Consider the following 27,861-nt stretch of genomic DNA (forward strand, 5'->3'; position numbering starts at 1 on the left):
AATCACTCAAGAAGAATATAATCCAGAAACTGACCCTACTTAAACGACTTGCTAATTCTAAATGGGGTTCATCACCTAAAACAATGATAGATTTTTATAAAGTTTATGTAAGAGCAAACGTGGAATATGGCATTCATTTTTTTGCTAATAGCTCGCCACAGGTTTTTCACATGCTAGAGTCATTGCAAAATTCTGCAATCCATATTGCTATGGGATTTCATAAGTATACTCCAATAATTAAAATGAGAAACCTGTCCGGGATGACCTCTTTGCAAGAAAGAGCTTCGCTTCAGAGAAGAAGGTATTTCACCAGAATACAAGCAAATGGTAATCAAAATTATGTATACCAGAAAATCTTTCATAACCCACCCTCTATTGTTTCGGTATCATCTTCCTGGAATCTTTTTGTAAAGGAGTTTCCAGAGCAGTCTTCTCAGTGGATGGATACTTTTCCCTTTGTGGATTCCCCACCATGGGAGATGGCCCATATTGAGTGTCATATGAGTATGCTAAAAAGAATAAATCCTGCTATTCAGCCAAGGAAGTCAAGATAAATTTCGAAAATTATGTGAATACCCATTTTCCCAATTATATGCATGTTTACACTGATGTTTCTGTTAAAGATTCTAAAGCTGGGGCAGCTGCCTGTATCCCCTGATCTAAACCTGAAAATTTCTGCCCCCCTTCCAATTAATTCATCAGTATTTTCGGCTGAATTATTTGCAGTTCGACTTGCATTAGATGCTTTAAGTGAGCTTGGGACCTCTTTAAGAAATGTCTTGTTCCTGTCAGATTCCCTTTCATCAATTCATCTTCTCAACCAGATACATTATCAAGCTGATGATTATGACCTGAAAAATTATCATTTTTCATTTATCATTATCATTTATTAATGACCTGAAATATACGTCAAAAGATTGGATATCTGTTCTCAATGGTATGTGGTATTGCATTCCTTCACATTACTAACCATAAAGAAATCAAATATAATGAAATGGCAGATAGTTTGGCAAATAAGGCTGCTGAGATCCCTCTGGCAAAAAATTTGAGGACAATGAATTAGAGATGTTGTTAGAGCCAGAACAAATATTACTTAACGGCGATTTTTGTACCCTCCTTTCAAGTGTAAGGATTTTAATATGATCTACTATAAGTTAAAAACTGGAACTATTTTACTTAACGTTGATCTTTTTAAATGGGGAATTTACCACACCCCACTATGTAGAAATTGCTGTCAGACGTTGGAAAATGCTTAGCATGTTCTACTAGCTGTTGGGGTGGCGCTTCGCGCCACCCCCAAGCCCCCCCCCCGCGCGCGCGTAAGTCGTTACGCGCCATTGTAGTTGTGTCCCTGTGTCCCACCTGTGAATATAGATAGATATGTATATGTTTTTAACTATGCAAAACTTGCGAATATACAACATTCTTTGCTGTCCCATTGTCTGTGCATATAAATAGATTGTCAGGTTTTTACTGACTCTTGAACATGCAACATATAATTGTCCATGGGAAAAACAATCCGTATTCAGATCTCTACCTCATTATTCTAATGATTGCCCTTGAGCTTTGTTGATGGTGATTGCTAATCGAACATTCCCTGTGTCCCCATCGTCATTTATATTCCCTGTGTCCTGGTCGTTATTTGTGTCCCGGTGTCCCAGTCTGTGATTTCTCTTTGAGTGTCCCAGTCGTCATTTATATCCCCTTTGTCCCATAATTGTCCATGGGAAAAACAATCCGTATTCAGATCTCTACCTCATTATTCTAATGATTGCCCTTGAGCTTTGTTGATGGTGATTGCTAATCGAACATTCCCTGTGTCCCCATCGTCATTTATATTCCCTGTGTCCTGGTCGTTATTTGTGTCCTGGTGTCCCAGTCTGTGATTTCTCTTTGAGTGTCCCAGTCGTCATTTATATCCCCTTTGTCCCGGTCATCATTTGTGTCCCGGTCTGTAATTTCATCAGTCGACAAACAACTTCATGACAACATACAGCTCAATCCTTATAATGACGTCAGTCAACAAACATGACATCAGTCGACACACAAACATGACGTCAGTCGACAGACACACAAACAAACAACTTATTTTTATATCTATAGATTTGATTGCATCCCAGGAGATAATGATTCCAGGAGACTGAGGAATTACTGTCATCAACTAAAGATCCTCTTAACTTTTGATGCGCTCATCAATTGCTCCCTGTCACATGAATTAGAAGCTATTATTTATAGGTTGATGATATCAATCCTGAAAAGACGCCATTATTACTGGCAGCACGTTGCTTGTTATCAACCGGCAGATTTTTTAATTACTTATATGCAGAGAGCCAAGATAAAAAAAAAATGCATTAATTCAAAAACGTCCAGAAATTAAACAAAACACAACTTCACAAAGACCTTCATTAATTATGAGAAGATTAGAATGAATCTAGGCAGTGTTGCATTATATGACTTCTTATCTGGCTCTTCAGAACAGCAATGGCAGTGCTTCAAAGAATTACTTATAGAAAAAGCAAATCAGTATACTTCAAGCAAACTGGTCCCAAACCTAAAACACTTTAGAGAGTAAGAAGTAAATCAACCATAAAAGGAGACATTGGAAGAAATATAAAAAGTACCAGTCCCAGAAAAACAGGGAGGAATATTCCAAAGCTTGAACAAACTTAAAAAGTTGATGCAGGCCTTGCACATGAGCTTTAGATCCAGACTTGCTAATGAATCCAAGACAAACACAAAAGCTTTGGCAGTACATCTCTAGCCGAGACCACAATGGACAATGTATCCAATAAACTGATAACAGAGCAAGATGGAGAAATAACAGACACTAATAAGCTTGCCAACTTAGTGAACCAGCATATTGTCTACAGATAATCTTAAGCGTTTACAAAAGTTAAATGCTAACAAGTTGCCAGGACTGATTATATACACCCCAGACCACTTAAAGAAATTGCAGAAGTGATAGATGACCTCTTTACATGAATATTCTGGACATCACTTACCTCTAGAGAGTTACCAGCAGACTGGAAAGTAGCCAGCATAACAGCAGTATTCAAAAAAAGGTGACCATACCAAGGGTGAAAATTATCAGCCTAACTTCAGCTGTAGGTGAGATGCTTGAATGCATAGTCAATGATTCAATTCTCAAACATTTAACCACTAACAAGATTTTATCACCTAAGCAGATTAGATTCCAGAAAGGAAAGTCAATTGAAATATCAACTGAACTTACTGAAATCATACAAAATACTTGCAAATCTGACGGACCAAGGACATCCAGTCAACCTACTGCTGCTAGACCTTGACAAGTTCTTCAGCAAGGTACCCATAGTCAACAGCACTCCAAATTATCTGCTGCTGGTATCAATTCATCCCTGATAGACTGGCTAATGAATTTCCTCACTAACAGCAAGCAAAAAGTCAGCTTTTTGAGACAGTATCCAGCCAATCTACTCTTATGAGGCCATGGTAATGAGTGAGGTACCACAGAGAACTTTACTAGACCCAACCCTTTTCCTGATGTACATTCACAACATTTTCAATCAGTGGATAACAAAATGCGTTTGTTTGTTGATGATGCCAAACTTTTTGGCAATGCAAACCCGCAGAAAATCCAACATCACCTAGATAGGCTACAGGATGGGACTCAAGATTGGGTTCTCCAATTCAAGACAAGCAAATGCTGGATTTTGCACCTTGGACCAAATAACCCAGTGGCTACCACCATTGCTCTGAATGCTTTCAATGAAATACTGTGATGGTGTGTCAGCAATGTTTTCTCCTGTTTCTATACTATGAACATTCTTTTGACTGCTTCTGCACATTTTGTCAAAGTGATTTTAACTTCTTGCATTTCATGTAGCTTTTCCCTTTTAGGGCATTGATGACTTTTATTGAACACTCCATCACAATTATAGCACTTTTGACATTCAACTGCATCCCTTGATGAATGACAAGGTATAAATTCCACTACATTTGTCACATTTTCACCCATGTCTTGCTACAACATTCACCTCTTGCTTTACACCCACTTTTTCATGTTCCTGGTTAGACAAGATAATTAAATGGGCCTGGGTTGCTTCTCTAGCTCTATATATAGCTATTGCATGCTGGGGCAAATCTAGAACAAAATCTTAGGGGAGGCCCAATGTGCCAATGACCAAAATCTTGGGAAGAAGGGGGGGTGTCAATGTGACAAAGGTGCCAATATTGACCAAAAACAGAATAAGAGGGTTCAGAAAAAATCTTGGGGAGGGGGCAAGGTTCCCCTGGATCTGCCAGTGATTGCATGAGTTAAAGTTAATCCTCCACCTTCACTAAGTAATTGCACATGGATTTTGTCCCATTTAACTCAAAAAACTAGTCTATCCCTAATCATCTTATCACTTGTTGTTTCAAATGCACATTCCTTTATTGTAATGCACAACTCAGTAAGGTACTGTTCTATTGATTCACTGTCTCTCTGGTTACTTTTATGAAACTGATGTCTGGCAAATATTGAATTTTCAAGAAGCTCAACATGTTCACTAACTTCCCTAAATATGCTGTAACATTACTGTTTCACTGGCAGTTAATATCCATGTATTGAAAATGTCTCTGCCTTCCTCACCTACCCATATCAGTAAATATGAACATTTCACTGCATCCTCTTTTCCACTTAGTGGTCCTGTGAACATGAATTCAGTATGTTGCTTGAAGTGTGATCATGCAACTTTCAAGTTTGTTGAATTCCAGTCTATAGATGGGGAAGCTCCAAGTTCCATGTTGTATTCCATATATTTCTGACTGCATGTAGATTCTATCAAGCAACAAGTGGTAAGCACTAAAAAAGCAAGCATCAGAAAAGATAAGTATCAAGCATTAAGCATCTATTGTGACCCAAGCACCTACAATATAAATATAACATAAATGCAATTTAAGGTAATATTAAATAAAGAAAAATATCATAAACACTTTAGCTAGATAACCCTACACAGGGTCCAAGAATAGATTTGATAATTATTGTTGAAAAGACTAAGTTGTTAAGACTGGGAATAAGTGAAGGTAATGGTGAGAAATGAAAAGATTGATCAAGTGGACAACTTCACTTACCTTGGTAGTATTATTAGTAAAAATGGTGGGTGCAGTAAAGATGTTAAAGTAGAATTGCCATAGCAAATGATGTTTTTTCACAGTTGAAAAAAGTTTGGAAGAATAGACTGATAAGTCAGCAAAACAAGATTAAAACATTGGAAGCTTTAGTGATAACAATGTTCAGCTATGGTTCTATAGCACTGGTACTCCAAAAAAAAGAGGAATATTTGATAGATGTTAACCAAAGAAATTGTCTATGGATTGTTTTGGGTACCCAACTGACTGACCAGGTCTCAGACAGTAAGCTGTACAAAAAATGTGGATCAATCCTGCTCTCTAGGGCTATAAATGAAGGAAAGATTGAGATAGCTAGGACACATTCTATGGATGAAGGATGAAGATATATTGCCCTAGATAATCCTTGTTGGGCAACCATCTAGGGCCAAACAAAAAGCAGGTATGTGTAGCTGCATTGGCTTCATGTGGCTTGGTGATGTAGTGAGTGTGAGTTGTTAGTGGTAGTAATTGTAATTTGCCTAAAGCAGGAGTTTGGTATGCAAATTGCTAAACCAATTAATTGATCTGACCAAGAAGCTCTAAAATGAGTTCAAAAGCTTACAGCTAAATGCACCAGAGGTTACTTTGGTATCCCTTACCTGGGGCTGCAGGGTAAAGTCTGTATTCTGATGGTTGAATTGTTAGTTGATGTTTGAGGACAAATAGTTATTCAATAAATATAGAATACAGACCTTGCCCACACTGCCCGCAGGGCTCATGGATTAATTTGCTTTGCTCTATAGGTAATATTCACTGGCAAGAATCACTATTCAGCCAAATTTGTTTCACCAAGGCCTTCCCATAGGCAAAGAATCTTTTAAAACAAATTTAATCCTGAACTGAAAACTGTAGGCCTCTAATCTCTATTATATTGGAAGGCATTTCTTCAAATCACCATAACATAAATGTGATATTTAACTAATTGCTTTGATTCACTGGCTAGTTTCAACATGAAAGTGGATAATTAGCATTAATGGATGTGTAAGTTTTTAATTATCTTTTGACTTCCTACTATCAGGAAATTACCAGTGATAACTAGGGTAAAATTCTAGTTGATTAACTTTGGGCTATCTTGGAAAGGGGTTAGGTTAGAAAAATGAAACTTTCAGGGGTGAGTCTAAAGGCTAAAGTATGTCCCAGGAAGGTGTTTTGTAGTATCCACCTCTACTCCTCCCTCTAGAGGGTCCTGACCTTTGATGACCCTTAAAAACATTTTTGTTATAAAAGTGGAACCTTGCAAAATAGATATTCTGCTTGAATGAAGCACAACAAAATTGTTTTAGCTTCACAAATTTGCTCAATCCCAATTTATAAGGTTTTAAGGATATGCAAATACATTTCCTTAATTTTAGAAAAAAACATTGATATGGCTCAAAATTCTACTCAAATAACAGGAATTGCAGTTTTAAAACTAAAGGCAGAGAAAAGGCAACTTGTAACTAAAAATTAAGGTAAATGTTGATTTGTCAAAATTTCAATAGGTATAGTAGCCTACACAATGTCAACCTGTCATGTACACAAATTTCAGGGCCCTCTAGAGGGAGAAGGAGTGGAGGTGGGTACTTCAAAATACCATCCCAGGACATACTTTAGCCTTTAGACCCATCCCTGAAAGTTCCATTTTCCTTACCTAACCCCTTCTGAGATAGCCAAAAGTCAATCAACTAGAATTTTACCATAATTTCATTCATACTGTGCAACCCCAACATTTTCCTCAGCTTCAAAACCCTGCCAACTTTGTACATTAATAGTTTGTTGAAGGGTGATTTTAGAGAGCTAAAAAATGGATGCACTTCAAGAAATAGCATTTTTAAGCTCACTCAATGACAGACAGCTTGTGATGGAACTAAATATGTACCAAGATTTTTTTAAGCCTAGGCTAGCCTAGCATTTAGTGCAAGAAAACAATTTTGCACAATATAGGCTACTTACCATACATCTGATTTATTTTGTCAAGAATTGATTTTAATTGTGGCTGCATAAATTTGAACCCTGGATAAATATATAAGAAACTGTAAGATAAAACTGTTTTTTCTTATTATTTGCATTATTCCTATTCTTGTGGTACCCTAGGTGTTAATTTAAGGGACCTACCACAGTGTTGGACTTTCTATATTCAGACTTCTAGGTCAATTAATCCATTTTTAAAATCTCCTGGTAGTTGTGCGTCTTCTTCTTCACCATTTAAAATATACAATGTTGCCGTTATTGAGTTGCGAAGTATTTCTTTCAAAAAGCCACAAATTACGTAAATTGATCCGCTCATCTTCTTCATTTGGATAAAAATGTGCAGAAGAGAGCGATAACGAACACGACGGGCCGTATTGGTACCGGCTGAATATTTGTCCTTAAACTGCTGGGGATAGGCGGTTCGGGTATCTGCACAATCCAGTAATTATTTAAAGACGGCGGTTAATTTTTTTTTAAATTAGCGCTGCATTCTTCATACGGGCTGTATCTTCATTCGTGCTGCAATCTTTTTTACGCCAGCCACAGAATAAGAAATAAAGAAATAGACCGACAAGATCGTGAATCCAAAAAGTTGCGCGATAGACATAGCTCCTAAACGAGATCGTAAGCGGAAATTATTCAGTCCAAAAAAGTCTCTAGATTTCTGTGCAGGCTGCAAACAAGGTCTTGAGCCAGAATCTAAAGCCGTATTATGCGATGGATGTGAAAAATGGCTGTATATAGAATGCATAAACATGTCTATCCCAGAGTATGAACTCTTTACAAAGATGTAAACCATTAGAGATATGCAGTGGTACTCTCCGGCTTGTAAGCACTATGGTACATCAGCAGACCCCCCTTCATTATCTGAAATCTCGAGCCTTATAACATCCAAGGTCCCAAGTGCTTTGGCTATCACTGACATAGTTAAAAGAGTGGTAGAGGAGCTTAAACGTGATATCACTGAAAGCATAGATGAAGTCAAAGAGCGTGTTGATTACCTTGAGAAAAACATGACAGAAAAATGTACTATCCTAGAAGTTAAACAGCATGTCGAAGCAGCAATGCAGCAGGAATCATCCAAGATCAAACAGGCCATTGATCCCCACCTCGAAGACGAAGTCCGCGGACTGTTTAGACAGGAAAAAGACACAGATAGCAGGAAAAATAACCTAGTTGCTTATGGCCTACCCCTGCAGCTAGGAATGAACAGCGACAAGGCGTTCATTGAGAAATATCTTACAGAGCAATACAAAATTCCTAACGCAAACATTACTACAGTAAGACGCATTATAAGCCAATCGCCACCTGTCAACAAGGTTGGGGCCACTCAACAACCCATCAGACAAGCAGGAGCAAGCTATCAAGAATTGACCCACAGCAGAACCCCTCCCATTCTTTTCTCTTTCCAAAATCTGGATCTAGGATCTAGCCAATGCTAGCAGAGCCCTAGGCATCATTAAATACAGCATTACCAGCAGAAGTAGACATGTAATCACCAAGCTCTACAAAGGACTGGTAAGACCGTGTTTGGAGGTGGGGAACATCCTGGCCACCCCTCGATTCAAAAAGGACAAGGTAGTGCTTGAGCAAATCCAACGAAGGACCACTAAGCTGATTGCCGGTATGGAAAACAAGCCCTAAAGTGAACGGCTGAGGGAATTAAACCTCCCCTCTTTAGTCTACAGGTGGAAACGTGGGGATATGATCCTGGCACACAAACTCCTCTCTACCAATCATGAACATGAGCTCCTGGAGATTTACCCCTCCCACATAACACGAGGACACCCAAAAAATCCGTAAACTTCATGCAAAGACTGGAGCAAGATGCAGCTTCTTCTCGAACCGGATTGTGAACCTCTGGAACAACCTCAAGGAGAACACTGTTTCTGCTAAATCAACAGATGTATTCAAACGCCGTCTGGATGCTGAGTGGAGTGACAAACTGTGGAGATTTGACTGGGATGCACCAGAATCTTCCACCAGAGTCTAATCAACCATGTATGCAACTGTCATCAAAAGGAGTGATTCAACAGGATCAAAGTCCTTATTTCACTCCAAGCTGTGATTTAAGGTAATTTCATCAGAAGTCACATTCTTACTATAACTAATTACTTTTATCAGGTTCCCAATTCCAATTCCAGAATTTCTATGAGGGTAGGCCTAGTATACGGAGTTGAGAGCCAGGTTGAGAGAGGTTTTTTTTTTCAAATATTAGCCTAGCTAACAGCGTTACCGGTAATAGCGAAAAGTCAGCATTTGCCGTAAGAAAAAATCACCAAAAGATAAACTACCAATGAAAACTTTCGTAAACCGAATATAACCCTGGTGTTACCAGTTATTTGGTTTGAATAGGAGTAATTCACGTGACTTTATAAGCTCAGCCAGAGTCTAAATAGTTCTGGAGAATTATAGGGAAGGTAAACAGGAACGGTGTCCAGAAGCATAGGCTGGCTGACCCCGAGCACCTTTCTGGCTGAAGAGCTATGAAACGCAGATCAACTGAGTACTGAGATGAAATTCTAGGAAGTTTTGAGGGGGAAGTTAAACTTAGTTAAAACCATGAATATACAGGTTATCAAAAGAGTCTATCGGCGTTGTCATGGCAACGGCTAATTGTGTTAGATGTCAAAATTTCGAGGGCTTGATGAGGAAATGTTCAACTGACCAAAACGCAGTATGTTAATGCTGCTGCTGCTCCTAGTACTTGTGGTATTACCATTAATACTATTATTAGCCCTACAACAAGTACTACCCCTAGTCCTACAACTAGCCCTACTAGTAATACTACTGCTGCTGTTACTACTATTACGACTATGTCTAAGGGTATGAAGGTGAAATTCTCAAGGAATATTGAGGGGAGAAGTTGAGCTGAATTCTATCAGGCCATTAATATGCAGGATATCAAAGAGGTGTATCCAATATCTTAAGAACATTTTGGCGTGTAAAGTTGAAACTTACAGGGCTAGATGTGTGGGAAATTGAACTAACCAAAAGGTAATATTAGCAATATATAGTAGTAGTACTACACTGCTGTACTATTATTACTACTATCACTACTACCACTGCTGCTGCTACTGCTACTAATGACAGTAATACTACTAATATTATTACTACTTTTACTGCTAATACTTCTACTATTACTACTATTACTACTAAAGCTAAGCCTACTACTATTAGTTGTACTGGTAATACTAATACTACTATAACAAATATTGATTGTCAAAAGACCGCATCAACAGTGCTTCAGGAACGGTTTATGGTACTAAAATAAAACTTTCGGGTGGAGTTGAAGGGGATGTTGAAGACAACCAAAAGTGTTATTTGCATGCTCCTGTTAATGCTACTACCACTACTACAACAATTGCTACTATATTAGCTAAGGATGTCCTTAGGGTCGTTTGACCACTTGTGACGACTGAAGACGTGGCATAACTAGAACTAGCAGTCCCATAGTGTGGATCATGTTGTGCCCATCGATCAGTTTTACGTTTTATCCGCTGTATCAGCAACCTGATGCACACAGGACTTGCCTTGCAACCCTTGTATTTCGACGTTTGCAGACACTGAATCATTTCGCTAAAAAAAATTGGTCTCGTCACAGAAACCAAAATACATTTGAAACGTTTTCTCCTTTATTACTTTCATGAATGAATAATTATCAAAACCTTAAAGAAGAAAGTCAGTATATGCCAATTAAACTGACAATCCACGGTCTTTTGTTGTTTTCTTTTCAGTAAAGCGCATATTGTCTCCTGGTCGTGAGAAGGCACAAGGGTTATCAGGCTTACTCATCCAAGCTGATTCCTAGCTGTAAAATACAAAATATTCTCTCTGAAACCCTCCCTAATTAGCGTGGAATTCCTACTAGCGAGAGAATTCAGCAGGAAAATACGTATTTCACTCAGAATGAGGAGGTCAAGGCCACAAAGACAAACCAAAAACTCTTATATATAAAGATGAATCAGCACTAACAATTAATAAGGAGTTTTATCCCAAACGCTCTAAAAATATTTTGTCCATTATCATTCCTCCTGTCGCGAACTTTCCAAATCTCGCTATACCTCCTATATATTTCTTTGATATTAAACCCATTTGTTTATTCTTGAATGCAAGACTAAGTGAACCCGACATCGTCACGAGGTCGCAGGTGTGTTCCGTAGCTACAACGGCCATGGTGACGAAGAAAAGGAACAAAAAACAAAAATGTTTACTAACAAATGTAGAAATGAGTGTTATAAGTCATATTTGGGCATAACACAAATCCTTAGAAATAAGTATAAAAAAGCAGTTGATCCTTCGCATGTAAACGAATTGCCAAGTATGTTTTTGGTTTTACTAGACCTATAATGTCTGAAATTCCATAATGTAGCTGAATAACAGTGATTGATTGGGATGTTTATGTCCTTTGTTGGTGAATCATGGTTTTCCTTGATTAATTTGTGGGTTAAAATTCTAGTTTAGTGACTTCTTGCTAGGCTATCTCAGAAAGGGGTTAGATTAGGAAAATGAAACTTTCAGGGATGGGTCTACAGGCTAAAGCATATCCCAGGAAGGTATTTTAAAGTATCCACCTCCACTACTTCTCCCTTTAGAGGGCCCTGAATTTCGCCTACATGACAGGTTTATACCTATTGAAATTTTGACAAAACATTTTACCTTAATTATCAGTTGCCACTTGCTTTTTCTCTGCCTTTAATTCTGAAAATGTAATCCTGTTATTTGAGTAGAATTCTGAGCCATATCAATGTTTTTTTCAAAGTTTAGGAAATGTATTGCATATCTTTAAAACTTTATAAATTAGGATTGAGCAAAGTTGTGAAGCTGATAACAATTTTGTTGTACTTCATTCAAGCAGAAGATCTGTTTTGCAAGGTTTCACTTCTATAGCACACACATTTTTAAAGGTCAGGACCCTCTAGAGGGAGAGGGAGTAGAGGTATGTACTTCAAAATGCCTTCCCAGGACATAATTTAGCCTGTAGACCCATCCCTGAAAGTTTCAATATCCTAAACTAACCCCTTTCTGAGATAGCAAGGAGTAACTAAACTAGAATTTTATCATTTGTGGTTTTGCTTTAGCAGTTTACCACTTCTAAGAGAAAAATAAGGTAAAATTCTAGTTACCAAATAAGGTAAAATTATAGTTAATTGACTTCTTGCTATGTTGGAAAGGGTTTAGGTTAGAAAAATGAAACTTTCAGGGATGGGTCTACAGGCTGAAGTATGTCTTGGGAAGGTATTTTAAAGTTCCTACCTCCACTCATTCTCCCTCTAGAGGACCCTGAAATTTGCCTATATGACAGGTCTTTAACTATTGAAATTTTGACAAAACAACATTTTACCTTAATTTTCAGTTACTAGTTGTTCTTTCTCTGTCTTTAGTTCTGAAAATGCAATTCCTGTTATTTGAGTAGAATTTTGAGCCATATCAGCTTTTTTTTCAAAATTTAGGAAATGTATTTACATATCTTTAAAACCTTACAAAATGGGATTGAGCAAAGTTGTGAAGCTGAAAACAATTTTCTTGTACTTCAATTAAGCAGAAGATCTATTTTGCAAGGTTGCACTTTTATAACACACATATTTTTAAAGGTCATCAGAGGTCAAGGCCCTCTAGAGGGAGAAGGAGTGGAGGTAGTTGCTTCAAAATACCTTCCCAGGACATACTTTAGTCTGTAGATTCATCCCTGAAAGTTTCATTTTCCTAACCTAAACCCTTTTGTAAATAGCAAGAAGTCAATTAACTAGAATTTTACCAAAAATAATAGGGTATCAGTATAGCCTACATCAGGGCAAATTAAAAGGAAGAAGGAAACACTATAAAATTCTGGGTAGATTTCTAGTTTAGCTACTTTTCACTAGGCCATCTTGGAAAGGGGTTAGGTTAAGGAAATGAAACTTTCAGAGATGGGTCTACAGACTGAGTATGTCCCAGGAAGGTAGGCTATTTTGAAGTATCTACCTCCACTCCTTCTCCCTTTAGAGGGCAGTGACCTTAGATGACCTTTAAGAATCTTTTTGTTATGAAAGTGAAACCTTGTAAAAGATGTTCTGTTTAAATGAAGTACCAGAAAACTTTTCAGCTTCACAACTTTGCTCAATTCTAATTTATGAGGTCTTAAAGATCTGCCAATACATTTCCTTAAGTTAGAAAAAACCCATCTGTATGGCTTGAAATTCTACACAAATAACAGGAATGACATTTTTCAGAACTAAAAACAGAAAATAAACTGATAACTGAAAATTAAGGTTAGATGTTCTTTTGTTGAAATATCAATTGGTATAGACATGTCAAGTAGACAAATTTCTAAGAATTAGAAATCAGTAGAGGGTTAACCTGAAAGCTTCACAATACCTTCCCAGAGCATGTTTTTGGCCCTGGATTCATAATTGAATATTTCATTTTTTTTAACCTAACCCCTTCCCAAGGTAATTAAAAGTAGCTAAACTAAAATTCTACCAATCTATTTAAACAAAAGAGTTGGCTTTATAAATAACAAATGGCAAAATGCATGGGTAATATACAATATGAGCTATATATTTAAACAGAAGAGGGGGGGGGGTCAGGGTTGGTGGTAGATAAAAGTGAAGTGTTTGTAGGAATGATATAAATAGCCTAAGTATTTTAGGATTTTAAAAAGTTGTTTTCAGAGTTTTCCTTTTCAACTATATAAGGAATATAAAGCAACTATATAAAGGAATAGTGTTTTCTTTTCAACAGCCACAATTTACATTGACACCAATAATAGTAGCAGGTTACTATTAGATTCTTTGTTTTATGCTCTTTTCAAGCATTTTGCCACTTTTCAAACAATGGACTCACTGCTGGTGCTTCTATATATAGCTGTAATAATGTTACCAGCAAACAGTTAGGCTTATTGATAAGGAAACATGTTAGGGAAGCAATTCTTGCTTCATGATATTTAGAAAAAATTTAGTAATTCCTGAAAGCACTTTACTTTACACCCCTAAAGTGCAAATATAGACTATAGCCTAAATTATATTTTTCTCATGCATTTTGCCCTAGCCTATGTCATTTTTAGTTATTTATTTATTCCAAAATGCAGTAAGGTTCACCAATCTTGTTTCACTAAACATTATAACAATTTATGACAATGCTGAAATACACTCCATGAAAATGTACAGGTTACAAAAACAACTAATACAAAAAAAATTCACAACAGGTGCATTTGGGGCTGAAACCAAACCTTTTCATTGTAACAAGGAATTGCAAGGCAGTATAGCATTTACAGACTAGCTCATTCACATGGCTGTTGAATCTGCAATCAATTGAGAAAGTAACACCCAGTATTTTTTCACTGTTCACAGGCTGGAAGAGCTATACTGGATCTTGGAAATTCAGTTCTTAAAGGGTTGAACCTCATTACCTTGCACTTCATTTCATTGACTAGAACTTGCTAGTTCACAATTAGTACAGAATGTTAGGGTCAAATTTCAGCTGTGCAAAGTCTCCTTCAAGTACATAATCAGTAGAAGGATAAACCATCTACAAATGTGTACCAAACAGTTTGTGGTAACAAAACTGTAAGTAAGGAGTGACCTGGCTCAATGGCGACCAAAACTCTAAAAAGCAGAATTTTGATACCAATAGATACATCAAAAGAATTGGATTTTTGAGGGGTATCACAGGCTACCAGCAGTGTTGGTACATCAAGGGTCACCACAGTTTTTTGAAGAAATGAAGAGTTTGTGTTGTTTTCCTTCAAGGCAAAGAAACACCAATCATGGCCAGATGGGAAGTCAGCAACTATAAGAAATAGGTCAGTTTTGACACCCATTTCAGTTCAATTTTCAAGAGCAACAAGGTGTCTGATTAAGTCAAATACTTTTCTATAGTTAGTTAGATAGACAAAGAAAAAGTATAGAAAATACTTTTCTATAGTTTTAGATAGACAAAGAAAAAGTATAGAAAATACTTTTCTATAGTTTTATAGTTAGATAGACAAAGGGTTTGCCCTTCTCAAGCCAGGATAAAATATCATTATACAGCCTGTTGAGATATACTGAGGTGTTGGAAGAACAAAGGCATCCAAATTAATTAAGGGTCTTAATTGGGACAAAGTTGTTCAACAATAGCCTTGAAATGAATGTCTCTGTAACCTTTGCTGTAGATAGGGTGAGTGAAATCAGTCTCAAATCATTCTACAACTTAGAAGATGATTTCCTAGGTATCACTTTAATGTATTATTCTTTCCAAGTGTTTGGAAATTTATGGAGAGTCAAGCAGAGATTAATGATACCTGCCAGAGGAGGTGCTATGAAAGGAACATAATTATGAAGAAGTCTCACAGGGATTTTACCAGGAAATGACAAGCTCTTGGGTTTTAATTTGAGCAGTTGATGAGAAACTTGATAAAGCTCTACTGGGGGTTGCTCACTTCACTGTCACTGCAAGTTTTTCAATTGTAAGGCTCAGGAAAGTGGTGCATATACCGACAGAAAAAAATATTCACTTTTGACACTGTCAAATATGAGTTTTTATCTTTCAGAATTCATAAGTGAGGGTTTCAGGTATTGCTGGTCAGCTTTTTTACTGAATCATGTATTCTAAGGTTATAAAGGGGTGTGACAGGAGGCTAGTTCAGCTTAACTTGAACCTACCTGAGTCCCCCAACATCATTGCCAATAATATTATCAGATTCCTCGCTTCCATTATCCAGAGCCCTCCAGCATTATCTTATCAGTTACCAACAGATGCTCTTTTCTCTCAGTTTCCCCATCTGAGACAGAAAGAAGAATTGAAAAACTAAGAAAAACAAGTGTTTGTCCTTTGGATATCCTGTTTCCTCTTATTAGCACTTTGAGTAACTTCCTTTCAAAGCCCTTGTCTATCCTTTTCAACAAGGTTATCAAGTCTGAGTGAACTCCAATAATATTTAAACAGGGTCTCACAACCCCTTTGAAAAGAAAAACAGAAGACCTGGTTTCAAGGGGATTTGTAGAAAATTTTCTCCCATTAGAATTTATATTAGAGTGACTGGTAAATTAAGCTGGGAATGTGCTTTAATATAGAAAGCAATTAAACCAGGAACTGTTATGTCACTAGATCTATCCAATAATAGTATTTCCTCTCTGCAGTCCAGAATGACTTCTTGTTCCATATCCAGGGATACTGATATGTTATTAGTTGGGCTTGCAAATGACCTTCTTACCTTGTTGGAAAATTTACTTTCTTTGGGATAAAATTTCAAAATAAAGAAAAAAATATGAAGAGATTTGTTTGATTTTTAAGCATCAAAATCATTCTATTTAATTGGAATAGCTTTGAGCAACTTGAGATTGATTGGGGGTCACAAGTGGTCATACATTTTAGTTGGTCATTTTTCTTGGTTTGCAAATTGGCTTACCATATAATCTTTGCAAGCACTGATTGTAAAATATACTGAAAAGAGAATCTGATCAGCTTATGGAGCTTCTGTTTCTCTAAAAGGAATCTAGGTAGATCATTTTGATTTAAGATTTTTTTTAGTGATGCCTCGTATTTTGCTGTTCTAGTGAAAATATAAAATAGTGAAAATAAAGCAACTTTAAGAATAATATTCTTCAGCAATCTGAATTTTAAAATCCAGGTTCCACTATGTACAAGTAATTAATTAGTGACTTAATTAGGTAGGTAATATTCAGTGCCTGACACTTTGGTCAAAGAAGAAGAGCTGCTATTAAAGCACCATAATGAAGTTAAAGCCAAAAACCATCTCTGAAAGACTACCTAGTTGCATCTAGTGGTGTGTTATTTATTTTCACCCAGAACAGTAAACACTCAGTGTTCATCATAACAATAAACTCAAAGAAAACATTGCTAGCACTAAAAAACGACACAAAAACATGAGAAATACCTGTACTTGAATAAAAAACCTCTTGGGAATTGTATCAATATGCTGCACTAAGTAATACAGTGTACCTTCAATACCCTCCTGTAACAACAAAAACTTTGAGCACAACCAAAATCATCTGGCAAGGGTTCCATTACTGATGACCCTATTAACAAAGCTAAAAACTCTTATGCATTGTTTAGGTTTTGGTGGAAAAACTAAATTTGGATATATATTATCAATAGTATGGATAATATGGTAAGTATTAGTAAGATTGAATTGATTCCATCTAAATTCCAAGCTTGGCAACACCAATACCTCCATCTGTCTCTGGTATGGTAAATGTTTAAGGAACAGGATAAACTTAGTTTTGTGTCTTTGTACCTTTTCAACCTGGAATCAATACAAATTATTCAATGGGTACCCATGAAGAAGTGTACTCCACCTGTAGCCTAAGAAGAGTCTCATACATTATTTTAAATTTCTAACATTTAATTTGATACAGTTGCTGAATGTTTATCAAACTTCAATAACCTATCAAAATGGACTCCCAAAGCTTAAACAATATCTAACAAAAGAATTTCTTAACCTTCGCCAGTGTAGCTGTACCCAGGGTAACCTTCATATAGAAAATGCATTACACTTGTTTTGTCAACATTCGAATGCATAGAGTTCTCACATGACTACTGCAAAAGTTCATCAACATCTTTCTGTAGAAACAATCAGTCCAAATTACTTTCAAATTTTCTGTAAAGTTTAACATTGTCTGCAAAATGCTCAATAGTCGAGTTTTTAATTACGAGGGCAAATCATTCTCAAACAAACAGAACAAGATAGGACCAAGGCGCCACTTGCAAGACACCACTAATGACCTCAACCTTTGATGAGATAGCTGGACATAAGAAACCAACTGAAATCTGTTTGCTAAATAATATTTTATCGAAGATACAGCTTGTGATGAAAGCTTATAAGCACTTAGCCATAGGCAACTCTATAGCTATTTTATCAAAGTATTATAATAGTGAAAGCAAATACAATCAAAACACTGCATGGTTAGCATCCTAAAGCAATTAAAAAGTAAATGGAATATTCAGATCAAACTTAAACAAACACAAATTAATACAAGCTGGAATTTGGCAAAAACTTCTTGCAAACAGTGGTCTCAGATTTTGACAGTTTCTAGTGAACTTATGTCTATCATGGGAGAGGGACTTGTAAGTAACTATCTGTTCACTTTGGGCTGGAAATTCGTGCAAATCGGTGAACACTGTATTTGATCTCTTTAAATCTGACAGAATTAAGTGTTTACACAACGGGTACAAATGATAACATAAAACAATGAGGTAGTTTCGTAATAATTATTGTCACCTATGGTATTTTAATCCTGTAAAAGTTACAGATAGCTTTATAATACCAACTAGATTATATAAGATATTGTTCCAAGTTTTGATTGAAAAGGATAAAGTTCAAATGGCTGCAAAGTCAATTTAGTCCCTTTTGATACTATTTTGTTGTTGTTTTTTCAATGCTGAGGAATGTGATTACTGATTGATAGCAAAGAAACATAACCAAAGTGTTGCTCTTGCAACACTACTTTAAGCGATAACGATAAACTACTTTAACGATAAGCTAGCTACTTTACAGAAAAAGCCGCACTATTTACAGAAATACCATGGTACAGAAATGTTACGCTGTACAGAAATGCTAACGTAAGCTAGCTATTTTACAGAAATAGCCGCGCTATTTACAGAAATAACATGGTACAGAAATGTTAAGCTTTACAGAAATGCTAATGGAAGCTAGCTACTTCACAGAAATAGCCATGCTATTTACAGATTTACAGTCGGCGAAGCCGGGCAAAGGTTGCCACAACGCTTCACGTTGCCTGGGCAACGTAGGTCTAGTTTTTATATAGAATTGTGTGTCCATAAAGCTACATACAATTGATGCTGAAAAAGGTAGTTGCCATTAAGCAAGAGCCAAGAATTGAAAATTGACATAGGACCATTGGATTTTCTGGAATGAGAGGTAAACAAGGGATGCTTACCCTTTGGTCTTAGGCGGGTTGAACCAAGAATTTAGAATTGAAACATGAGACAATTAATTTCGCCTAGAATCAGAGGCAGACAAGCATCTAAAAGTCTAATTTAACTTCAGATTCTAATTAGTGGAAGCATGAAGTGGGTCCAAGGCCCATCCAATATTTCAACGCCAGTTTTCTCGTAAGGATAGGCATGTTGTATCTTATTTGAATCAGGGAACAACACAAGGACATTTAATTGCGATCATTGGAAAAGTGTTTTTTCACCCCTGCTTTTAATTCCACCCACCAACTTTTTGGCACAAAGATAAGCTTGTTTAACCCTGTTTTGACCAGAATTGTGCATGTATTTTCAATCTGTATGACTAGAAGATCAAAGTGGGCCCATAGCCCCAACACTCTCAGTCCTTCTTACCTCAAACTTTTTTAGAATAAGTATGTCAAGCCTAGTTTAAATATAGAATGTGCAGTAAGTTCAAACTTTATGATTTGAGGCACAAAATGGGCCATGGCCCCTCCAACAACTCTTCTCGTCCTGTCATCTTTTTAAGCAGAATTTAGCAGGCATTTTACTTCTTGGAAAAGGAATCATGTAAGAATATTTGATTCGTATTTATAGAGGCACAAACGAGGCCCTTAGACACTTCGCCCCCTTACAATTTCTACCTTTAAGCTTAATGGTAGGCATGTTGCATATCTTTTGAACTGACATCACATAGGTAATTTCAGTTTACGTTAATGAAAAACCAAAGTGGGACAGTCGCCCCTCGACGCTGCACCTCCTACTTTTATTTGGAGAGGTAGGCATGTTACCCTTTTTTAAGTCGGAGACGTGCAATGATCTTCCATTTCTACAGCACATAATGTTTGTTACGTTTGTTTACTATCTAGTAAAGATAAGGCTTATAGATCTATTTTGTCTCCAACTTAAAAGTTTGGTTGGATTCTCTCACCTGCGATATCTCCAAGCTGAAGACTAAGTTTGAGGGAACCTTTTTGGGGCTTTAATTTCTTTTCAGTTTAAGGCAGACTTTTGCTGCCATCAGATTGGGATCTTGTCAACTCCTTTATATCCCTTTATATCTAGTAGGCTTGTTCAAATAATTGGCAAGCATTATACTTTTAAGGCAAAGTAACTTAGCCTCAGATTGAATAAGCTAAAAATTTTGAAATAACATCTTAAAATTGTGCCCATTTTATGTCTTGGAGTTTGGTAATAAAGCATTAGCTGATGCTAACAAAATTGATTGGAAATCAGAAAATGGAGGATTAAGTTAGTTTTAAGAATACTGCATATTGGGAGACTGTTTTTAAAGGAACTTCTCATCATATTTTTTTCTCTTTTTATTTTTTTTAAGAAAAAGTTTTGTCTTGGATAAACCATTTTTTAAATTTTGAGGGGTTGACAACTATAGTATTCGATCAATGGTGAAGAAACAAAATCAAGATGTTGCCCCTGAATTACTTGTCGGTGAAGCCGACCAAAGTAACTGCAAGATTTCACATTGCCATAGCAATGTAAATCTAGTTTCTGTTTGTTCTAATTTTGGCTGATTTTATGACTTGACTCCTGCTAATCTCAGGATATGATCTGTGATATAAGATAGGCTTCATTTATTCTTCTATGTCTGGAATGTACAGGGGCAGCACTTCCTTATGCATATTTTATAGTTTTTGCTAAAGAAAATTGAAACATGGTGCCAACAAATTTTAATTTATGGACTTTTTCAACAAGTCTTTCGTTCTATTTCAAACTAAGTTAGCTTATAAAAATTTTATTTTTGCTCGCTTAAACAAAAAAAAAAGGAGAAAAGCGGAAAAATACAAAAGAAGAAAAGGAAAAAACAAGAACAATGAGTATCAAAGAACAAGATTAAGTATTAACTTCTTCATTGGCATTTGTAGATGAGGTGTAGAGGCAAAACTCAAGCAAAATTTTTCCAACGCCTTTTTTCTGCACTTGTTTCAGTAGACAGCACAATGAAATTGGGTACACCATATTTTGAGATCTTAGAACAAATGTGTTTGTCTCGTAGAGCAGGTATTGAAGCAAAAGCTCGAGGTATTTGCAGTATACAGATTGGAGTTTTAGTCTTCAGTTTGTGTGAACCAGTCCCATAGCAGAGATACATAAAGCAGGTGAGGGAGAGCAACTGCTGAGTAAAGCTTTGCAAGAATCTTCCTGTTTAAGCTAAATTTCAGAGAGACAAGCTTCCCGTAACGTGAACGAATATTCTTGGTAATTTTCTCGATTATTAGTAAACGGGAACTTCTGACATCATGGCCTTATGTTACTTCCCAGGTATTTCATGGCATTTCCAGCGAAAATTTTCATTTGTTCAACCATCACATGTGTAGGGGTCACTGCTCTGCTGCTTGCTTGCTGAGGTACAAAATTCAACAAACTCTGTCTTTAATGAAATTACCCTTAGACCAATACTTTTTGTAACCAGTGATCAGGTGGTCAATATTTTCTTGTAGAGAAGTTAGGTTGCAACTTAACATTAGCAGGTCGTCAGCATATAAAAGCAGGCTGAGGTCGTATAGATTGATGCTGAATCCTCCAGCAACGTTTTTGTTATTCCGGATATGTTATAATTGAGGCTTGGTATTATTGGGGCAGACAAATTACTTTACAAAAGTAGAATTCTTTGTTAGAATACGTTCAAATTGCTCCGAAACTGGATAAGAAGCGTTTATGTCAGAGAAAAGACACAATGATTATTTTAAATCACGGTTTTTTTTATTTATTATTCAGTTTTTCAGTATGCAAGTTCTGAGCCGAAAACCCACAAAAGGATTTATACATGGGGAGTGGCAGCTCATGGGGCTCAAGGAGATGGAGAGTTTGTTAGGCCAAAGAATAGGTCTATACAACCAAAACTAGCTGTTAAGCGGCCGCATCGATTAGAATTTGGTGAGTTTCATGACGTAAGTGATGTACCTTTATTTTTTACTAGATAAGTAAAGAGTGATATGTGCCAATAGCAAACGAAACTTTAAACAGCGGAAGTTTGATAACAATATTTACATCAAAAGGATTTATCTCAAACCTTGACTGCCTGCTATATAGGGAACAAAGATTATAATTGAGGCTTGATATTCTTGGGCCAGACAAATTACTTTAAAAAAGTAGAATTTTTTCCTAGAATACGATTAAATTGCTCTGAAACTGCTATAAAAGTGCTATGTGAAAGAAAAGACAGAATGATTATTTTAAATTACAGTTTTTTTTTAATGTATTATTCAGTTGAGCCAGCATTTTGTGATATTTCCATGTATGTTAATTTTAAATGTAGTTATCCAAATTCATTAGAATACATAAATCGGCAATGTTTCAGATAATGGAGAAATAAACCCTCCAAAAGAGGCCTGATGTCAAGTCATTCTGGATGCCCAAGAATCTTCTCACTGTATCTCTTAAGCTGTTAAGTTCCAAAATACGAAATTCCATATTTTTTTGTGTTGAGGGTGATGTTTTTTTTCTCTTACAAGGTGTGATCGTAACAATTCTTTAAGAAAAAAACTGATCAAACACAGGGGCCATTGACACGGAATAAGAAATATTTTTAAACCACTATAAAATTTAGTAATTTCTAATAAAATAGGGTTTTTTATGTTTGTTCCAAGTTTTAATGTCGCTTTTTACTTTTGTACTACTACAACTGCGGTAATTCAAAACATGGCATTTTCCACACCGTGGCTTTTACTGGTGAGGAAAAAAACTTAAGAAAGAATTTGATAAGGGAGGTTTAACATATATCTAAAGAAATAAAACTCTCTAACTATTTTGATAGCCAAATAATATGATATATTCGAGTAGATTAGACCAATCGGTTAAGGATATTACATTCAACAGGGTGGGTCACAAATATCACTTGGACAAAAATTGTCACATACAGCCTTTTGAATTAATACAGCCAAGTGACCGAGGGATATTTCTTACTTTTATTGTTGAAAGATCTAGTTAAAAAGTGTGTAAGTTGAAATCGGCTCTGCTCTCTGTTAGGATTGCTGTTTTGTGTGTTTTAGAACATGATTCACTTTGTATAGAAGAATTAACGAAGCTCCTTCCTTTAGGTCAAAGATGTATCTTGTGGCTATGGTTTTTCCGTATTTGCAGTTAAATCCAAAGACAATAACAAAGTATTCGGTTGTGGGCTGAACGCTACATCCCAAATAGGTAAAAAAAACAATTTTTTTGTATAGAATCTATAGAAATGTATACTATTAATCAAATTTTCAATCCGTATTTATATTTTCATTAACGTAAGGATTCTTTTTTTTTCTTTCTACTCGTTCTTATCTTTATTTTGTTGAAACGAGAATACAGTGTTTAAATACCCGTCGTCCTATAATAGTTGTAATTGATAGCTACAAGGGAATAATTTTGTAATTTCTGTCTCAACTTAGGATTGATAAAATTGATATATTAGCTCAAGATTTGGATAATATATGATATCCCCTAAAATAAAAGTTTTGCTTTATGCCTAAGAGCATACCTTATTCAAGTAAGGCCGAAGTAACACAACAAAAATATACCAAGAATGTAAAGTTGTATAATATTTGAAAAATATAAAGCTTTTCTGATAGGACTCTTATTTTTCAGCCCTCCGCTGGAAAAACTTTGTAGGTCCATTCCTCCGCCCTGCTCTTGAAAAAATCTTCTGGAGGTGCTATTGTCTGTAACCATGCTGTTCGATCCCCCTCAATGTCTGTATCATTAGAGTGTGTCAAAGGGGATATCCTCTAGATATGTAAAGCCCATCGTCCTAGAATATTTTTATTAAATAGCCGCAACTGCTTGTGAGTAAAATCGGAAGCCCTAGGCTGGACAACAAGTATAAAAATGATATTTAAATACAGGGAACAGACAGTTTTGCTATTTTGCTTTCAGTAGGTTGAGAAGAAGGATGTGTGTTTTCCACCGTATTGGACACAGGCAACTTAACTCAAAGTCGAAATATTTTCTTATCCGAATATTCATTCTTCAACTTTGGGATTAAAGATCCTGATAATCCTAGAAATAGGTGGATAATTAGCTGTTTTCTGGCTTCTTTTAATTATTTGTTGTTGTATAGGAAATATCTAATGCATCTGCACCTTCCACTTACAAAACTAGGGTAAAAGAAATCAGCAAAAAAAAGTTAATGTTAAATTATTTTAATATTAAAGTTACTGTAGATATTTGTACTAAAAATTGATTATAATCAGTTAAATTATTCTTAACAACGAAACAGTAACGAATAGCGAGGTAATAGTCAGGCATCGAATAGATCTTTTTTAATGTAAAAGAAAACATAGCAACAAAGTACTTCAAATTCTTTTGAAAATTAAACTTGATCATGAGAATTGAGGGTGTATGTTCTCTGTTGAAAAAAAAAAAAAAAAAAAATACTGGAGCAAATCCTGCCTCCAAGTCAGTATATTTTTCTGGGTTGTTTATTTCCCGCGGGACAAGTCAAAATAATGACGAGAATAAATTCAGATTATTGAGAAAAAAACTTGAAGTAAATAGTTTAAAATATCAACTCTTTACTATTGACACTTTAGAGGTGAAAATTTAAAATACTTTAAAGTGTAATGCTACAAAGTAGAGTAGTTTTCGATTTTGGTTGAGCTTTGAGTACATCACGAATATATTGAAAGGGTAAATTTATTTTAAATAAAAATAAAACAAACAAACAAACAAGAGCTAAGAGCTCATATGGCACTTGTGACGAGGCGAGAAGAGCTAAGAGCCAAGAGATCATATGGTATGAGCTCTAACAAAATTCTATGAATCAATAGATTGATTTAAAACGGAAAATAAGAGGCTTAATGCCGGTCAAGATTTAAAATAAGAGCTCTGAGTCACAAAGTCCTTCTAAATATCAAAATTCATTAAGATCCGATCACCCACTCGTAAGTTATAAATACCTAATTTTTTCTAATTTTTCCTCTCCCTTTTGCCCCCCAGATGGTCGAATCTGGGAAAACGACTTTATCAAGTCAAATTGTGCAGCTCCCTGACACGCCTTCCAATTTTCATCGCCCTAGCACGTCCAGAAGCACCGAACTCGCCAAATCACTGAACCCCTCCCCCCAACTCCCCCAAAGAGAGCAAATCCAGTACGATTCTGTCAATCACGTATCAAGGACATTTGTTTATTCTATCCACCAAGCTTCATCCCGATTCCTACACTCCAAGTGTTTTTCCAAGATTTCCCCCTCCAAATCCCCACAATGTCAAAAGATCTGGTCGGGATTTGAAATAAGAGCTCTGAGACATGAATTCCTTCTAAAAATCAAATTTCATTACGATCCGATCATCTATTCGTAAGATATAAATACTCCAATTTTCATGTTTTCCAAGAATTCCGGTTCCCCCTCCAACTCCCCCGAATGTCACAGGATCTGGTCGGAATTTGAAATTAGAACTTCAAAGCACAAGATCCTTCTAAATATCAAATTTCATTAAGATCTGGTCACCCTTTCGTAAGTTACAAATACCTCAATTTTCAAAATTAACCCCCCCCAACTACCCCAAAGAGAGCGGATCCGTTCTGGTTATGTCAATCATGTATCTAGGACTCGTGTTTTTTTTCCCACCAAGTTTCATCCCGATCCCTCCACTCGTTGGAGGTGTTTTCCAATTTTTAGGTTTCTCCCTCCCAACCCCCCCCCCAATGTCACCAGATCCGGTTGGGTTTAAAATAAGAGCTCTGAGCCACGATATCCTTCTAAATATCAAATTTCATTGAGATCCGATCACCCGTTCGTAAGTTAAAAATGCCTCATTTTTTTTTTCAGAAATACCCCCCCCCCAACTACCCAAAAGAGAGCGGATCCGTTCCGTTTATGTCAATCATCTATCTAGGACTTGTGTTTATTTTTCCCACCATGTTTCCTCCCGATCCCTCCACTCTAAGTGTTTTCCAAGTTTTAGGTTCCCCCTCCCAACTCCCCGCCCCCATCACCAGATCCGGTCGGGATTTAAAATAAGAGCTCTAAGACACGATATCCTTCTAAACATCAAATTTCGTTGAGATCCGATCACCCGTTCGTAAGTTGAAAATACCTCATTTTTCTAATTTTTAAGAATTACTCCCCCCCCCAATTATCCCAAAGAGAGCAAATCAGTTCCGATTATGTCAATCATGTATCTGTGACTTGCGCTTATTTTTCCCATCAAGTTTCATCCTGATCCCTCTACTCTAAGTGTTTTCCAAGATTTTAGGTTTCCCCCCTCCAACTCCCCCCCAATGTCATCAGACCCAGTCGGGATTTAAAATAAGAGCTCCAAGACACAATATCATTCCAAACATCAAATTTCATTAAGATCCAATCACCCACTCATAAGTTAAAAATACTTCATTTTTTCTATTTTTTCCGAATTAACCGGCCCCTACTCCCCCCAAGATGGTCAAATCGGGAAAACGACTATTTCTAATTTGATCTGGTCCGGTCCCTGATACGCCTGCCAAATTTCATCGTCCTAGCTTACCTGGAAGTGCCTAAAGTAGCAAAACCGGGACTTAAGGTTTTCCCCCTCCAACTCCCCCCAATGTCATCAGATCCGGTCGGGATTTAAAATAAGAGCTCTGAGACACAATATCATTCCAAACATCAAATTTCATTAAGATCCAATCACCCGCTGATAAGTTAAAAACACTTCATTTTTTCTATTTTTTTGCGAATTAACCGGGCCCCCACTCCCCCCCAGATGGTCAAATCGGGAAAACGACTATTTCTAATTTAATCTGGTCCGGTCCCTGATACGCTTGCCAAATTTCACCGTCCTAGCTTACCTGGAAGTGCCTAAAGTAGCAAAACCGGGACCGACAGACCGACAGAATTGGCGACTGCTATATGTCACTTGGTTAATACCAAGTGCCATAAAAACAAAGGAAATAAGCTAAGTCTAGCAAGGGACAAGGATCTCATCGTAATTCTGCTCCATCTGCCTCTCCCCTCCTATCAATATGGATTCAAACAGAAAAAACAACAACAATGTATTTCTTCATTTATTTCCCTGAGCTTTATAAGGTTCTTAACTATTATTATCATTTATTGAAACAAAGCAGAAAGACCCAGCATTATTTTAAAGTGACCAAAAAAGGATGAACTGGTTTTTGGGATTGGGATTGGTTTTTATCAAAGGTAAATAAGCTCCCAAGGTTGATGAAACCTTCTGCTTGCTAAATGATATCCCTAACAGGCTGGAGGCTGAGATTTACCTGTGAACTAAGCCTGCGTGGGCTGCCCATGGCTTCCGCTTTTATGGCACTTGGTATTAACCAAGTGACACATAGCAATCGCAAACTCTCCCGGTTTTGCTACTTTAGGCACTTCCAGGTAAGCTAGGACAATGAAATTTGGCAGGCATATCAGAGACGTGACCAGATTGAATTAGAAATAGTTGTTTTCCCGATTTGACCGATTGAAGTATTTTTAACCTAAGAATGGTTGATCAGATCTTAATGAAATTTGATCTTTGGAAGGATATCGTGTCTCAGAAATGTTATTTTAAATCCCGACTAGATCTGGTGACATTGGGGGGGGATTTGGGAGGGGGAAACCTAAAATCTTGGAAAACACTTAGAGTGGAGGGATCGGGATGAAACTTGGTGGGAAAAATAAACACAAGTCCTAGATACATGATTGACATAACCGGAACGGATCCGCTCTCTTTGGGGTAGTTGGGGGGGGGGGGGTAATTCTGAAAAATTAGAAAAAATGAAGTACTTTTAATTTACGAACGGTTGACCGGATCTCAATGAAATTTGATATTTAGAAGGATATCGTGTCTCAAAGCTCTTATTTTAAATCCCGACCGGATCTGGTGACATTGGATGGAGTTTGGAGTGAGGGAACCTAAAATCATGGAAAACGCTTAGATTGGAGGGATCGGGATGAAACTTGG

General features: G+C 36.6%; 2 protein-coding genes across 2 annotated transcripts in view; one reads left to right on the top strand and one right to left on the bottom strand.

Moving 5' to 3' along the window:
* The window catches only part of LOC136036194 (anaphase-promoting complex subunit 2-like), a 32,023-nt gene extending 24,688 nt beyond the window's left edge, over positions 1-7,335 (bottom strand). Inside the window, exon 1 of the mRNA XM_065718279.1 lies at positions 7,225-7,335. The gene's annotated coding sequence lies outside the window, so the exon portion shown is untranslated. The remainder of the gene's footprint in view (positions 1-7,224) is intronic.
* Positions 7,336-11,252: 3,917 nt separating this feature from the next.
* The window catches only part of LOC136036195 (RCC1-like G exchanging factor-like protein), a 28,035-nt gene continuing 11,426 nt past the window's right edge, over positions 11,253-27,861 (top strand). Inside the window, exons 1-3 of the mRNA XM_065718280.1 lie at positions 11,253-11,401; positions 21,715-21,887; positions 23,037-23,139. Coding sequence (XP_065574352.1) covers positions 11,287-11,401; positions 21,715-21,887; positions 23,037-23,139 — 391 coding nt within the window. The 5' untranslated portion in view covers positions 11,253-11,286. The remainder of the gene's footprint in view (positions 11,402-21,714; positions 21,888-23,036; positions 23,140-27,861) is intronic.

This window comes from Artemia franciscana, chromosome 15, assembly GCF_032884065.1.
Source record: "Artemia franciscana chromosome 15, ASM3288406v1, whole genome shotgun sequence".
Taxonomy (NCBI): domain Eukaryota; kingdom Metazoa; phylum Arthropoda; class Branchiopoda; order Anostraca; family Artemiidae; genus Artemia; species Artemia franciscana.